Raw genomic sequence first — 16,126 nt, 5'->3', positions numbered from 1 at the left:
GGGTGTAACTGTCGGTAATATGTATACATACGAAGAAGGAAAAGATATTTTGGCAGAAAAACGCGAACTTCAGGTCAGGTAAATTGAATCGCAGAAATGGTAATATCATTACATTATCTAGTATCTTTAGCCCTTTCTGCGCGATCTCCCCCCCCCCCCCCTTTGCGACTACTTTAATAATAAATTAATAGTCAACTGGAATGTATGTACTTTCAGTAAATATTCAAATTAGAAATCCATAATTGCTCGTTAATATATAATCTGCAGTCTACTTTGAAACAAAAAATAGTAGATCAACTTTGAAAGTAACTTCTTACGTAGTTCTCATATTTGAAGAATGATTGTCCCATTAATTTTTATTACAATTCGATAAGTAGCTTTACACGTATTTTCTATAATTTTATACTTTTAACATACAGAGTATATTTGCATTTTAAATGTTTCAATGTAGTTCTAATTATTGCATTAAATAATTCAAGAAAAGTCTGTTTAATCGTATATCTAGAAAACTTTGTTTTTAATAAAATTATATACATCCTTGCATTGCTCAATGTTAATATATATAGCAATCGTTAAATTCAAGAATAACAGATTTTACTCATTTATTATAAGAGTTAGCTCACGTGACATAAAGTGTCTGAGGAGTTTCGCGTTATTTCTGCATTACATATTTAGTTTAAACGACGAGCTATATAACTACATATATACATATAACATGTACTCCTTTCATTGTGTTATAAAAGAGTATGTGCAGATTTTGGAAAGGATATATAATGAGATGCCCCAGTGATTTTGTAAAAATAAAAACAAAATTTATTGTCGCTTATATTTATATACAAAACTTAACAAGAAAAGGGTAAATTTATTGAATCAATTTGGGAAAAGTTTGTTCATGGGTATTCGACTGAAAATATCGTTACTGAGTTTTTGGAACACAAGTCCGAAGGTCTCTTCGTACGGCGCTTGAAGTTCCTTGAACAGCAACTCTGAATTCTCGTTGATAAATTTATTCATTTGGTCTCCTGCAATCGATAAATTGTGCGTTAGAAAAAAATATTCATCAATGGCGACTATAGATTATTATCAACCGGAAAAGTCTACTGGAATATATTATCCTTTTACAAATTGATCAAAAGAACGTATTGCTCAATAGGAATACATAATCAGTTGAGAATTCTTCAAGGCATACCCAATACTGTGTCACCATTGAAGAGGTTGTCGAATTGCAATGACACTCGTCCAGGACTGAATTTAACCACGTAATCTTTCACCCTGATAAAGGTTTCTCCCTTCTTCTGGTACTTTTCACAATAGATATTGGTCTCTGTCTTTAAGTCATCTGTCGAGGAGTAATCAAGGTCAGTATTAATGAACATTATCCAAATACACTCGAATCTCTTCAATCAGGCATTACATACACATAGTAATGTTGGATTTTCCATTTCCTGTGACAGGCAACACCAAGATACGACCGTTAATTTTATAATCTGCTACAAATTCAACTTGAGGATTGTAAGCTTCCGAGAGAAGCTCGCATTTGTCGTCGAGATTTATTCTGTAACCATTGGTTCGTATTAATATTTAAATATATATATATATATACAGAGTTTAATATAAATAAATTGTGGATGAAAAATTTGATGAAACATTGCAGCATATACCAACCGGTAATTGGAGATTTGAAGACCTTTGGTCAAGCCATACAATTTGATATTTCTGTACTCCTGCTTGAGCGTGACGGATCCTTCGGATTCGCCGATCTTTACAGATTCCACGGCCAACGGTTCGATTGGGAGAATTCTGAATGGCTTGAGTCCTATTGAAATTTCAAATGAATCTATTTATTGAATTGCGCAATAATATTAATGGATTTTCATGTGTATATAGGAGTACGAGTATATATATATATATATATATAGGAAGGCTGAGAGAAGATGAGGAAAAATTTAGGCAAATATCAATGAACCGATGGAAGAAAGCGAAGGGGCACACGTCCGAGTCAAGGAGAACCTCTGCAAATTACAATACGCCACTATACGTGTGGGGAAACTCGTGTACCTCTTTGAAGGAAAGGCGGTATACTTTAGCAGCTCTGGTGAAATCAGTAGAAAAAAAACGCATCGCTGGTTTTGCAAGAAATAACCCAGGAAACTGAATTTTCCCACCGGACTAGACGTTAATTATTATTTTTAATTTTTATTATTATATAGCACTCGCACTTTTCGCGTTTCTTTTTTAATTTCTATAGTTTTCTGTATAATTTACCATACACAGCGAATGTGGTCCAGAGAGTTTATCAATGAAATATCGTTCGTGAGGTTTGTTCTGAATTTTCATAATAATATTATATTAATTTAATTAAATATAAAGTTTAATCTTACCATTTGCCAAGGACACAATGGCTCTTGTCGCAGAATCAGCAATGCAATTCAAATAATTCGGCTCGGACTTGTTGCAAATGTGGAAGGCTCTCGCTAGATAGGAGAAAATTATGTTTGATCATTAAAGCGAGTTATTATATAACCGATTGCATTACTGCAGAATTGGGTGAAGCATGGCCACCATAAGCTCGAACTTTACTTTCTCTTTCAATGCACACACATATACACGTGCAGTTATTATTCCTAGTATTTATCAATCGTAAATTTAAGTTAAAAATAAAAAATGAACAAAAAAAAGACAAACAAAGGAAATTGATAGAAAAATCCGAACGCTCTCGGGGAAAGGAAAAATACTTACGAATTTCCGCGGCAGTTGCAATGGCAATTCCTGCCAGGAGAAGGACTGCAACTTTGATCATTCTAATAATAATTGCGGTGTAATTGCTTATTTACGCGACGGTAACTTTAAGGACACTCGAGTTTCCTTGTTAAAGACACTGTAATTTTTAGTTCCTGCCGAGTATACTTGGCAGATAGCGAATGTGTGGACTGAATGAAGCGGTCAAACATACAGGGTATTTAAACGCCGACCGCCCCACTACTCGACGCTGAATATTACACGTACGTGAATCATTTAATGCCGCATTATGCGAAAATCCTCGAAAAAATTCCTACGGTTCGGTCACGAAAACACGTGAACTCGAAACAAGGATAAATCAAAAGACGTAAAAAGTTGCGGAGAGAAGAATAAAAAAATTACCGAAGGGTAGTTCTTTTCTCAGAACCACGCATCTTTCCTCGTACAGCCATCAGCAGGTTTCATTTCTTCAGCCTCGTGTATACCCAAACACGTATGCACAAAATCGCGTATGACGTTTAGGAATGTACGCATAAATTAATAATTTATCTTATTAGTCAACAATTTGTTCAGCTCTAATTTATCAAAATTGCTATAAATCATCCGTTGAATAATACTTTCATGATCGCACTCGAAGATAATGGAAAATTCAGTAAATAGGTTGAAAGTTATCTTGGGACTTCGTTTGGGTTATTTCTTAACGAGCATTGATTGAAATAAGTGTAGGAATCGATAGGTGCATTTTGCTGGGGGGTATGCATCTGTTAATAGGTGAAGCACACATGCAGCGAGACACGTAGTCAATCACAATGACTATGTGCCCTACGTGGTCGTTGGTCCCTGAAACGATCTATCCATAAAATTGAGCAAGATTGTAATTGAATTAGAGCCACTCGTCTATCTTCGTTCGATCAAAGAGAATTGTTTTACTAAAACCTGAATGACCGCACCTATACATCTTTACCCTGAATATTAATTGATTCATTACAGCATCAATATTCAAGGATTACCAAGGACACTCTGATAAAAGCTGAGAAGTTCCGTCGATCTGAACTTTTTGCTAAGGTCAACATCAATGTTACACAATCTATTAGGAAAAGGTGATTTTTCATTGACATCCGACCAAAGCGGGCGATTTATTGTAATTACTATTATGTCATTATATGGTTTATTGGACCGTTGAAATAGCTCAACGAGAAAGAGAGATTGCTATATGAATGTTGATTTCTCGAGAATCCATAAACAGTAGGTAGCGACAGTTTTCTTGGACTCGATTATTGGCTCGTTCGCATTTCCACAATTGCGTTGATAAAAATCCGTCGGGAGATCTTGTTGTGTCTGCGAATATCGCGACTGTCCAGCTCATTAAAACGGTGCAGTAGCACAGCTTCTCTCACGGCCTTATAAAATTTATTGTCAATGACGTAAATGTAAATAGTCCCTCGTCTAAGTATATCGTTTTAATAAAAAATTACAATTTTTTGTACAAACATGTGTTAATTAATTTTCTTCCGTGATAAGCGTTTCAATTTCTAACCAGGAAAAACAAATCTCTCGATGCTTCTCGTCAACAATCATGAAATTCCTTGGCTAAATGGAATAATTTCTTCGGTTATATATGCTAGTTAATCAAGTAATCACTGTATACACTGGCAGTAATTTTTAAACGTACGAATAAACGTCATGTCGTAATCGTAATCTGCATGGAGGTATGAAAAAGAAACAAATGTTTTGTAATAATTGGATAATTAACCTATTCCAAAGTGTTTTATAATTGTTCCATTAGAAATTGTAATTAGTCGGAGGGTGAGGCTCGTTGCTTTAATTTCTATATCGATGTCTCTCTTCTCCCCTCTCTCTCTCTCTCTCTATTGATTCTCCTTGCTAAATACTCCTCGCGGTCTACCGTTTCTTCTCTCGAAAAGTTTATGAACGCTGTTTTACGTTTTTGTTTAAATAATAACAGGCTCTTGATAGCTTTTAGTGAGTCAGAACGAATGTTCATTGACTCATTTGTAAATGAATATGAATGAGCATCCCGAAGAAAATCTTACAAGAAACTTCCATCGACGCGTGAGTAATTTATCTTGGCGTTGAACCATGATCCTGAAAATAATTACCGCGCTTGTTTAATAAACAAATTGTTGTTCGATGCATAAAGCCTCGAGTGGAAAAACTTGGTTGGCAACCGTTATACCGTATGGTTTAATTCACTGCCCTTTAATGGTATTACTTAACGAGTCGGCTATATAAGTAGTCTTAATGGTGCATAATAAATTAATTGAATTACCCTGACACAGAATCAGAGCGGTTTCTCATTAATCATAATTTTTTGTTTTACGAGGGAGGCATAATGAATCGAAGAAACCGCATAATACACGCACGCACGCACACACACACACACATATATATATATATATATATATATATATATATATGCGTGTGCATATACGCGGACAATGCGAGAAAGATGATTATCCGCGATAAAAATTCCTGGATCACCACTTAACTCGACGACGAAGCTGGCACTTGGCAGTTATATCCATCGCTCGCTCTTAATTTCTGACTTCGAATTTTCATACGCAGTGATTTTTTATCGAGCCGCTTGCACGCGCTCGGCAAGGGAAGAGCGCGCGCCAATAAAGCAGTTTTTTTTTCCAGTGCAAATTCGCCTTTAAAACGCTCATGCTCGATGATTTACAACGCGTGTCTCACGGCGGAAAAAATTAAATTTTATTTTCGCTAAACAGCAGCGATACACTCTGCACTGCAGTACATGGAAATCTGCGGCCGCAGTTAAATTAATAATATTTCAAGGATAAAAACATTCGCCGCACACACGTTTCGAATAATTTTTCTCACGGGAAAGCCTATGAAATAAAAATAACGTTGCGCAACGAGGGGAAAAAAGTAGGCTATAAAGACTGAAAGCAAATTTTATTAGCATCGGCAGCGGCAAGGGTTAACGTGCCAATTCCGGAAAATCTTTGCTTTCGTCGATAAACCGTAGTAATAAATTTAGAAGATAAGATTCATTGCATCCACGCAGCGTCCATTTACGGAGGAACCGGAAAAGTCATGAAACATTCATGAGGATTCGGAATAAACCAGTTAGGCTCGTATAGATTGCATCCGAATATTCCGCGAGAAAAAGAGGCGTATGAGCGTTCCGAGAAAACCTTCGAAAGATAAAGGTTTCCACGGGATTCATTAAATCTGGACAGGCGTCTTGATAAATGAAGAAGAACGAGAGGCTGGTGAGGAAAAATTTATTGAAAAAGGATAAAAGTCTGATTTATCACGGTAGCCGCTTCTGAAACTCGAGGGCCAAACTGTTGCTCGGTAAATTTCTCTTCAACGCGCCAAGATCAATCGCGTGGCCCGTTAATGGGCAGCCTTGACATCGCCTCTTCTCGTTGCACGGGAGCTTCCTACCGCTGCTTTTGTTCTGCCAGACCACGTATCTCGGGAAGCAGTGGATTCGCTTCCCTTGCTTCGTGGCGCAAGGTGGCAAGGTCACCGCCAATTTGTCCCTCTGAACTCTCCTAACGGGTTCGGGGAAGAGGCGGTCGTTCAAGTAGCACTGCTGAACGGAGTCCGAGGATACCGAGGAGGAGAGCGTGTGTTCCGAGCCATGCGTGTCGAAATAGTTCTGATCACGAAATTTTCGAAGCTCGTTGATGTGCTCGTCCACCAGATTCCTCATCTCCTCCTTCAGGGTGTAAGCGTGCTTCCAACAATTGGAACAAGAACCGCAAGTTCTTTTATCCTCTTTGCTGCTTGCATCCTTCCTGCTCGATCCGTGGACTTTCTTGCAACTTTTGCAATAACAATCCTTCTCTCTCCTGGCCTCCATATTTTTTCTACTCCTCGTCTGAAATCCTGATAACGACCTCTCCCTTTTCTCGCCGGGCAAGGAACGCTTGGAGAACACGGTAGGTTTCCTGTTCACTGCTTTGGCATTGGTTTGGGATATTTTCGGGCATTTGTGCATTTGCGAGCAGGCTCCATGATTTTCCTCGAGATTTCTCATTTCCGGTAAAGAATCTGATTTCTCTAATCTGTATGTGTTGCTTGATTCGAGAGTACTGGCCGTGGGTATTCGGTGATAATATTTATCTCGTTTTATATCGGCTCCTCCTTGCAATCTCTCGTGACAATTTAACCTCGGGCATTTGTCCGACTGGTCGAAAAATGTGGCTTTTTTGTCGAGAGAGGCCTTGCTCCGAACATTACGCAGGAATTGTGATTTGGGTACGTAATTAATTTTGTTTATTCTTCTTAAAGTGTCGGAGCTGAGAGGAGAACTCGACTGCTCTTCGTTGTCCTTTCTCGATGCCATTTGTACCGCGTCACTGGAGTCTTTACTGCAGTCGCTCAATGACGATGATTTCTTCAGAATTTTGTCCTTGTGATGAACTTTTCTTCCTTCCAAATTGCAATAGCATTCTCTTATCGGTTTTCTACACCTGGGTTCTTTTCTCTGATCTTTTGAAGTAATTAATATTTTCCCCTTGGAAGGCATCTCTGCAGCAGACTCAGATTTATTTTGTTCACTCGGTCGGAAATATTCGGGACACAAAATTCCATTAACAGCGCTGGAATCATTCCTCAATCTCCATTTTCTATTATCAATATCTGTCCGATTTCTTGAATATCTGGGGCAATTCTCTACCTGCAAGATATGTCAATATTCTACTACATACCTCAATGATGTATCAGTGAAAATTTAAAACCTTACCTCCAACATTATTTCTCGAGCGACGAACTAAAGATGTGGCAGCTTTTGTGCATGAATTTTTCTTTCTTCTATTTATTTCTCAACGTAAACACAGTAATATTCCATGGGAAAAGAGAAATGTACGATCAAGCTTGACAGTAGTGTGGAAACAACGCTATAAACGCTACAGTGCTACCAAATGTTGAGAAAAACAGAAGAAACTTAGTTTATATTATGTGGTACCACTGAGAGAGAGAGAGAGAGAGAGAGAGAGAGAGACCTCACTCTGATGATATATTAACGTTGTCGGATACGTTATCCAACGAGAGCAACTTTACCGACCGTTGGTAAACCTTAAGACTATCCTTTTCTCACCCTTATCGACGAGTATCAAAACAGAAAACCACTTTTGCAGTATAACAAAAGCTAAGAGAATTAAGAATAAGAAATTCTTTCACAACAATTAATTCTCCACTATTAATTATCTTAAGCCGAGGCTCCTTGAATTAAGCTTAAGCTAATTAAGAAAGGTAAGCCGGACGTGCATACGAACGAGATAGCATTAATCATCGCGAAAGCAGAGTCTGTGTCATTGGATATAAACGAGGGATCGGTAAAAACAATTAACCGATCCGTATGGCGATGAATCATTTTTGGGATGTAGCATTCGTCACGGCTATTGGCCATTGCACGATAAATTAGCAATTAGCATCCGGCATTAATTTGCGCGAAGCGTTTTCGGGTATCGCACGTAAAGGCGACGGATGTGGCCAAAGTAAAGAGGAATGAAGTATAGGCGAAGATATAGGGAGCAAGTACCGAGTGCCCGAGACTCATTTGCTTGTGAATGCTTTCTCCTGCGGAGGGCCTTCTTCTTGGCATTGTGCGAGCTGCCATTGTCGCGTAAACTCGCCTCGTCTCCTCCACTGGTATTCATGCTGCGTGGGTGGCAGACGACCACTCCTCAAAGCAGCAGGTACACCTAAAACTCTTTGGCTACCTGCGTCTGTTTCTGCTTCCCATTTTCTCATGATAATCCATGAAAATACCAACGTTCGACAAGTGTCAGGCAACTGTGGAATCTATTACGAGTTGTTGAGCAACGACCTACACCCGGATGCAGCTTTTGCCATGGCTCCGTCGCAGGCTGGAATTTTAAAACCAGCTACATTCTCGATGAAAGAAAAGGTTTGTCCGGAGATCAACAACCGAAGACTATGCGCTTCGATTTTCTAAGTATTCCAGCATTATTTTCTCTCTCGTCCTTTTAAGAGGAGGTTTCTGGGATTTAATAGGGTGTTTTGTATAGGAAGATTAAGTGGGTAGGTATTAAAAACAGATATTCTCCATTAAATAAAAAGATTTTCCATGCGATTGGCGAATCAAGGCTATATACTTTGATTTTCTAAAAGTTTCTCACGACTATTTTCTCTCTCTCTCTCTCTCTCTCTCTCTCGTAATTTTAAACAGGGCGCACGTAAGATTTAATAGAATTTTTAATGGATCCTGAAAAGTGTGCAGCAAGAATAATGATATTCTCAATTAAGAAAAAGATTTTTCCAGGAATCGATGATTGAAAAATATACGCTTCGAATCTCTTAAAATTTATCAGCATTATTCTCTTGTAATTTTCAACAAGAGCTGTACATAATTTAATAAAGCATACATTAAAAACAAATATTCTCGACCAAACAAAAGGATTTTCCAGTGACCGATAAACAAAGACGATATACTTGAATTTTCTAAACATTTCAAGACTACTTTTTCCTTCGTAATTTTAAGAAGGGGGTGTATAGGATTTAATAAGGTGTTTAATGGACGTTAAGTAGGTGTGCACCGGGTGTCCCAATGGTCGAGCGTATACACAGAAGAGTACAAGGGACCGTGAAGTGGTAGCCCGAAGCACAGAGTGTAAGAGAGTGGAGTGGGGATGAGGGCAGCCATGCGATGTTTGGCTTGGCGAGGTGAGGTGAGATAGCACATTCTGTTTGTACCGCTTAAGCTAATGAGGTACAGATGGCGACGTTGTTCTAGCCGTAAGGTGCGCCTTAGATAAGCAAATCGTTGCAAGGTGGCTGAAAGCGACCAAGGGGTTGCTCACTTTGTTCCGATGTTATCTGGAGCAGCCGGTGCTACTGCAAGATCCTATCTCTCAATACGGTACGCTCCCAAGTAACTCTCGCGCTCTTTCCCTCTTCTTCTTCCTCCTCCTCCTCTTCTTAATAAATATATACGACGCTGTACAGACTGAAACTCGCTCTCCTTTCAAGCCCGCGCAGATGGGCAGCTTTTCGCCCCGGGCAACCAAGCGATTCCTCCGTATTTGTTTATAGCTATGTATACTGTCACTTTCGCGAAAATCTCCTCCCGGCCGATTCTGATTGTCCTCGATTCTCGCAATTTGCCTTTCGCGCTCCGGCAAAAAGAACAATTTTCGATAATTGGTCGGAGGCTGGCGCGATGCTCACGAAAGCGACGGGCCGCACTCGATGATTGGAAAGGCAGTCAGCAACCGGGTAGACGGCCGTAAGCGAGGCAGTCGAGGCACCTGTGCACTGTGCAGGCCCCAAACGGGAGCAGCTTGAAGCGGACAGCACCGATTTCACACTGGGCGTCCAGCAGTGATTCGCGATTTCGCGGCAGCTGCGACCATCTTCAACGTGTACCTTCAGCCTTTGTAATACCAAATCAGCCTTCGATCTCATTGCACTTTTATCGAATTATTAACTCGATTTGTAATTTATTGTTTTATCAGTGGGAGAAAATTTTCTATTGTTTTATATCGTCTATAAATGTTTCTTGGTAATATTTATTCTTTTAAGTACTCACAGTCTTATAGTGCTTCGCATATTACAAGGACTTGTTAAAAACTTTTTAATAAGTATTGTTTCATTTATTAAATTTATCAGGATACTATTGAGTACCCTGATTGCCTCATCTAACATGAAATGTATTTTATAAAAAATTTAATTGAAATTATGTGTAAAAAGTTTGAGCGATTATTTTATTATTGAAAATGCAAAAAGCTAAGCCTATAGAATCACATATAAATAATAAGAATAATGATTCGTTTTAAACAATCAAGCAAACGAGAGAAACGTGAAATAATAATCGCTTATCAACATGTTCGCTCTGAGGGAATTTTCGCCAGGCGCGAGTCTCTTACGAATAACTATATCAGTCATCTAAAACGTGTCTTAAAAGCTTCGAAAACTTATCTGATCGAAGTTTTAATATTTATCTCGGACAAAAAAGGAACAACTGTGAAACAGATTAAAAGTTTGGCAGAAATTGAACGGAATTCTTGCAGCATCGCTTACGCAAGTGATCATTAGCTGGATTAAAAGCGCAAGGAAGGGGGGGGGGGAGGAGATCGAAGAGAGACAGACAAATAAATTTCTATTTAAAGTGTATAATCCTCTTTGAACGGACGATTCGCTGAACTCGGAATGGCTAGGCTGCAGCGACTGTACGCGCCTCAGAAAGGAGGTTTGCTGGCTCGATCATCCGACCTTAAGCGGATGAGAATGGATTACACGGGGCTCGACATATTTTCGTTTAATCGAGCCAGTCTCGTCAACAAGCGAGCATTCTGGACTTTCGTGACGCGTTTTCCCCCTCCCCCCGCGATTCCTTTTCACAGCGCGCGCATGCACATGTCTGATCATGCTACTTCCAGCAGCTGACCCACGTCGATAAGCGTTTGCGGGTTTCGCGCGAGTCGCGTAAAAGAATTGCGGCGAGGAGTTGCAAAGGATGAAATTATGGGAGGGGGGGGGGGGGGGGGGAGCAAGGCACGTCCACACTCGTGCATTATCGATCTCCTTCTCACGGTTTCTCCAGTTTGCCAGAGAGACGCGACGAGTATCGCGTAAGAAAGAAAAGGGGAGAGAAGCGAATTGAAGAAGTTTTGAAAATAAGGCGAAGCCGGAAGGGGGCGGTTGATATGCGCATGCGACGATCGACACGCAACACAGGCGCTCTAATTTTAGATCTTGTCACTCTGACGCCAGCTGGCGCTGCCACTCCCCACCCATTACGCGCGTTTACGCACACTTAACACTGTAACGCTCACGCACACATGGCTAAACCCGCGAATAAACCGAAGCGACTAGATCCCTGAAACCACCGTGTTCAACGCTGTCTAATTAATCTCCTCTTATGGACGAGCTTTGCAACCCCCACCCAATCGCTATCTTGCACCAAATGAGATTATACACATAGGAAGATTACTACCACACGGAGAAAAAAATTAATATAATTTTTTCGAATAAAATATTGTTGGTTAAATATTTGCTCGATACCAAAGAAATTTAATTACGATGACTTGGTCTGATTCATGGTTGAATCGTTTCTCTTCTTACAATTTAATCAATTATTTATTATAAAACCAAGTATTTATAATTTGCAATTTTTTGGATAAACATTTATTTTAATCACAAATTAACTCTCTCGGCGTACACTTGGAAGTTTTGCATTTGCAGGTTAAAGACGAATCAGAGCCACAGGAAAATCGCCTCGTGATCGCGAGCATTCGTTCTCTCGCTGGATCGTTGAGGCGAAACGGACATTTCGATCGAGACTAATTGCAGCCTTAAAGTCGGATCGTAGAGGGAAAACATTTCCAGTTCGAGACGGTTTCTGTCATCGATCTCGGCCAATAACGATCTTTACCGTTGAAAACGAGCAAAGCTCGCGTATTTACGAGATGATATTTTTTTAAGGGAAGAGAGGACGGGTGAAAACCGTAATAATAATAATAATAATAACAACTATATATATGCAGACGAAGAGCATTTCGGTGTGAAAATTCATCTTTCGTGGGAGATATCGCGGTTGGGATCGGATCTGTTCGCCGGATGCGAGCTACGAGAATATGTGAATAGGATGAGGGGAGGCGGGGGTGGTAATTTCTAGTGGCACCGAGGCATCGCAGAGCGCGCCAGGTCAGCCCGATCGAAATAATGTTGGAGTACGGTATAGATTAAGGTGGATGGCAGGGAAGAGAGGGGGGGGGGGGGAGAGATAGAAGATCTGAGAATGGATGTATGCCTAACGGGCACGCTGATGAGGAAGAAGAGGGGGATGGATATTTATCGGTGGAAAATAGCCGCACTCGTTGGACCTTCACTTCCTCTCATTGTTCCCTCTTCTTCTTCTTCTTCTTCTTCCTCTTCTTCGTCGTCGTCGTCTTCTTCTCCCTCGAGAGCCAAAGTCCCACCCTCTCCTTCGAGCACGCCACAATCCATAGGCAGAAAATTTTAAAGGCGTAGGGAAAAATATGAAAAATATCGGAGATTCAGCGCGGAACTTGACCTATCCTCGCGTGTTTGCATTACGCACTTATCACGGGGAGGAGCCGGCACGGCACGACATCCGATTAACTCATTATGCGAAGATTCAGCGATAAGTTGGACGCATTAGTACTTTACCCGGGACCGTCACAGCTGGATACCTACGTGCCTCCCGATCCCATTGTGATTCGCTTCGAAACAGGGAGAGAGGGGAAAAAATTACCACCAACGTAAGAACCACGGAGAATTTTAATTTCCTTTGCGAGAGAGAGAGAGAGAGAGAGAGAGAGCAGTTAAATACATACATATATATAGTAAACCAGAAAATTCGCGAGTATCGTGCGGGAGAATAAAGGCGATTGGATCGATCAATCGCGTTGTCTTTTAGTGACGGGAACAATGGGATCTTCCCCGATGGCAATCTCCGATGCGTCGACGCGCGTATAAACTTTGGGAGGGATGCCAAGTTTTCGAGTGAAATTGCAGGGCCGTGAAAATCCAGTCTTTTAAGACGGTTAGAGGGGGGAGGGGGGTGGGGGGATACAAAGTGGCAGTACACTAGGAAGAACAATGAGGCGCGCTTAACGCACACGAATAGCGGCTCGAGTTTCGAAGGCATGATTTACCGGAAAGGAGCGAGATAGTTCCTCGTGGTCGTAACTCATGCGAGGTTATCATTAAACGGCGTTGTACGCGATATGACGTCCGATTGGCTGATTATGCGGCGGAGATGCGCCGATAAATTTGGCGAATCGACGCAGCTGGTCGAAAAAGCGTGGCGGATACAGTGGGGGGAAGGGGAGTACGTAAAATGCGTGCATCGCGATATATCAGGCCGGGGCCCGTGGTGCAGGATGGACGGAGGAACATCTGGCAGGAGCGGTTTCGCCGCTTAGCGACGACGTACCACGGCCAGCCAGGCATTCGGCAGGTGACCCTCTATATATATATATAGGTATTCGCACTCCCCTCCCTCAACCCATTATGCCCGGAAGCAAGCAGATTCGAATCCCGGCGATTATCGGCACGTCATCTACCTTCGAAGCAAAGGAAAACGATCCACGCCGCCACTTAACCACCCTCGCTCCCTTTTTTCAGCCCGCTCCAACTCGATTATGCCTGCCAAATCAGCAGGAAAGCCGAAAAGCAATGGCGCGTGTAATCCAATTGCATCTATCGATTAGAAACATATTCTTCGTGGTTTATTCTCGTTAACCTGGCGCAAATCGCGATCGAATTTCTTTGCTCGTATATTGTTCCAGCTTACAATGCTGCGTTGGGAAATGAGGAAAGAGGGATGGCAGGGGTCAAAGATGAATATTAATGGCTCGTGCGATTGTGCGTATTCGCGAATTCGTGTCGCGCGTTTGCCAAGAGTTTTCTATCGCTTCTCTCTCTTTCTATGCCTATATATATATATATATATATGTAGAGTACGATGCGAAGATAATAGCGGAGAGAGGCAGTTTAAGTAAACGGTAGCGCCCATAGTCCTGTCGATCACAGTCGATTCCTCCGCGCGGTATATCCGCTTATCTTCACCTTTCGCTTCCTGGGAGAATCCCAGGCGCTATTAGGAGCGGAACGGATACGAAACGCTTGCCAATTAGCGGCTTCCTAGCTCAACACAATTATCGCTAAACGATCCACGTTAACCCTTCGATAAATCCCCCTCCCTCTCGCTTACTCGCCAACCATTCGTTACCTCCACGTGTATATATATATATATTGCTATTCTCGTTTTCATATTATCAACTTGTCGCAAAGTTTTTCCTCGATCCACCTCCAACCAAACGCGCTCGTTTCCAAGTTTCCCAAGCTTTCAGAGGTTCGAGTATTGTTTGTTTGTCGGACATGTATATATATATATATATCGTTTATATAGCGTTTATAGAGTTAGCCGTGCAGTCGCGGACCATCGATCGCACACAGCACCTCGCATCGTCGAGGTTTTTCACTCTCGCGTGGTTGTTCGCAGTTTCGTCCGCTCGTATTGGTTACGTAAGGGCCTCGAAGGCGCACTCTGCTGGTGAGAATCGCGCGAGAAAAGACAGGAACGCGCTGAATCGAAAATTGCAAATCATCGAAATTAAATTTTCCTCTTTTTCCCGTGATAATCGCGGCTAATTAGCGTGGCACGGCTGCGCTGTTTACCTGCCCGCGGTGCATGCAAACTGCGTCGCTGCTGCGAATTAATAAGCTGACCGATTGTACACACGCACATCCATCAGGATTAAAAGTTTGCAATTTAAACTCGGCTCTCGACCGCGTGTCAAGGCTCTTTCATGACGTTTCCTAGCAAAACAATGCCAACTGAGGCAACTCGTTAAATTAGAAAATAAAAATTGCACGCGGTTTTTTCACAGAAAAGCTGGAAATTTTATTGGAAATATAAATGGAGTTGTAAGAATTTTTGTAAATTTTTATATATCTTTATTCTTGAAATTCAAACTCAAATCTCGATAGAATGTCAAGATTGTGGGAGAAAAGCATGATTTCAGGTGATTCTTGAAATTGTTGAAAATTCTGTGTTTCCTCAATTGGAAATCTGACAAGTTTGTTGGAAAAACAAACGAAGCAATGAAAATTTATGTAAATGTTTATGTTTCTGTTCTTGAAATTTAAACTAGATTCTCAGTCACCACTTGTCAAGACTGTAGAAAGAAAAATAGGATGTAAAGCAATTTGCGAAATTGTTAGGAATCCTTCTGGTATTTTTAGCTGAAAATGTTGAAAGTTGATTGGAAAGATATATAAACGAAGCAATATAAATGAGTAAAAATGTGTGCATATATACCTATCTATCGTTGAAATTTGCAAGAATTTATTGGAATGTGAATAAATGTGTGGGTATACATGAGCAAGGTCATCGATGAGTCTTCGTGGGCATTAAAGGTCACGCACAGAGTAGAAGAATGAGAAATATCATGCAAAACGCAAGCGAACAGGATAATTACACGTAGCGTCGTTCCGTCTATTATATTATTATACTGTTTGCTCTGTGCTTTAGTCACTGGAAGAGGATTTGCATAAGAAGCAAGAGAAAACCTGCCTATACGTGCCTTACCTTAATCCCAACCAAGTCAATTGAAATTTTCAATTGAGAAACCGCGAGACTAATCAACGGAAGGAAGAAAAAAAAACGATGACTGAGGGATTCTATATACGTATAGATGGAATGCTTTCACAAAATCTGTATATATAGAAACGCCAAATAATAATTGAACACCGTTACATATATATATATATATATATATATATATACGTACACTGGAAGTTATATATTAACACACCCTGCACTCTCATAAAAAAAGGGGGGGGGGGGGGGTATGCAAGACACGAAGAAAAAATGTGAATTTGTATTAAATATATG

General features: G+C 40.7%; 2 protein-coding genes across 4 annotated transcripts; both read right to left on the bottom strand.

Moving 5' to 3' along the window:
* Positions 1 to 798: 798 nt before the first annotated feature.
* Positions 799 to 2,944, bottom strand: LOC136779225 (protein takeout-like). Its single transcript, XM_066736701.1, has 6 exons — positions 2,740 to 2,944; positions 2,382 to 2,474; positions 1,666 to 1,816; positions 1,419 to 1,555; positions 1,190 to 1,339; positions 799 to 1,022 (listed from the first exon to the last, which is right to left on the bottom strand). The coding sequence occupies exons 1-6, from the start codon at positions 2,798 to 2,800 to the stop codon at positions 871 to 873; spliced, it is 744 nt and encodes a 247-aa protein (XP_066592798.1). The 5' UTR covers positions 2,801 to 2,944; the 3' UTR covers positions 799 to 870.
* Positions 2,945 to 5,993: 3,049 nt separating this feature from the next.
* On the bottom strand, positions 5,994 to 7,622 carry LOC136779184 (uncharacterized). 3 transcript variants are annotated; one of them, XM_066736623.1, is made up of 2 exons: positions 7,481 to 7,622; positions 5,994 to 7,414 (listed from the first exon to the last, which is right to left on the bottom strand). In XM_066736623.1, the coding sequence occupies exons 1-2, from the start codon at positions 7,487 to 7,489 to the stop codon at positions 6,038 to 6,040; spliced, it is 1,386 nt and encodes a 461-aa protein (XP_066592720.1). In that variant the 5' UTR covers positions 7,490 to 7,622; the 3' UTR covers positions 5,994 to 6,037. The 3 variants fall into 3 exon arrangements, with proteins under 3 accessions (XP_066592720.1, XP_066592728.1, XP_066592737.1); XM_066736631.1 differs by having other exon boundaries at positions 5,994 to 7,434; positions 7,481 to 7,603; XM_066736640.1 differs by having other exon boundaries at positions 5,994 to 7,437; positions 7,481 to 7,528.
* Between the last annotated feature and the right edge of the window lie 8,504 nt (positions 7,623 to 16,126).

This window comes from Prorops nasuta, unplaced genomic scaffold (genome assembly GCF_024137725.1).
Source record: "Prorops nasuta isolate Cenicafe-Biocafe unplaced genomic scaffold, Cenicafe_Pnas_1.2 PNAS00002, whole genome shotgun sequence".
NCBI lineage: Eukaryota > Metazoa > Arthropoda > Insecta > Hymenoptera > Bethylidae > Prorops > Prorops nasuta.
The sequence above is the reverse complement of the archived record's forward strand: the minus strand, read 5'-3'. Positions and strand labels throughout refer to the sequence as shown.

Bases quoted from the DNA above. Each gene is read 5' to 3' on its own strand.
- LOC136779225 (XM_066736701.1), bottom strand. From the start codon at position 2,800: ATGATCAAAGTTGCAGTCCTTCTCCTGGCAGGAATTGCCATTGCAACT. The intron at 1,340-1,418 runs GTATGTAATGCC...ACTCCTCGACAG, and splicing joins AAAATCCAACATTACTATGT to ATGACTTAAAGACAGAGACC. The intron at 1,023-1,189 runs GTATGCCTTGAA...TATCGATTGCAG, and splicing joins CAATGGTGACACAGTATTGG to GAGACCAAATGAATAAATTT.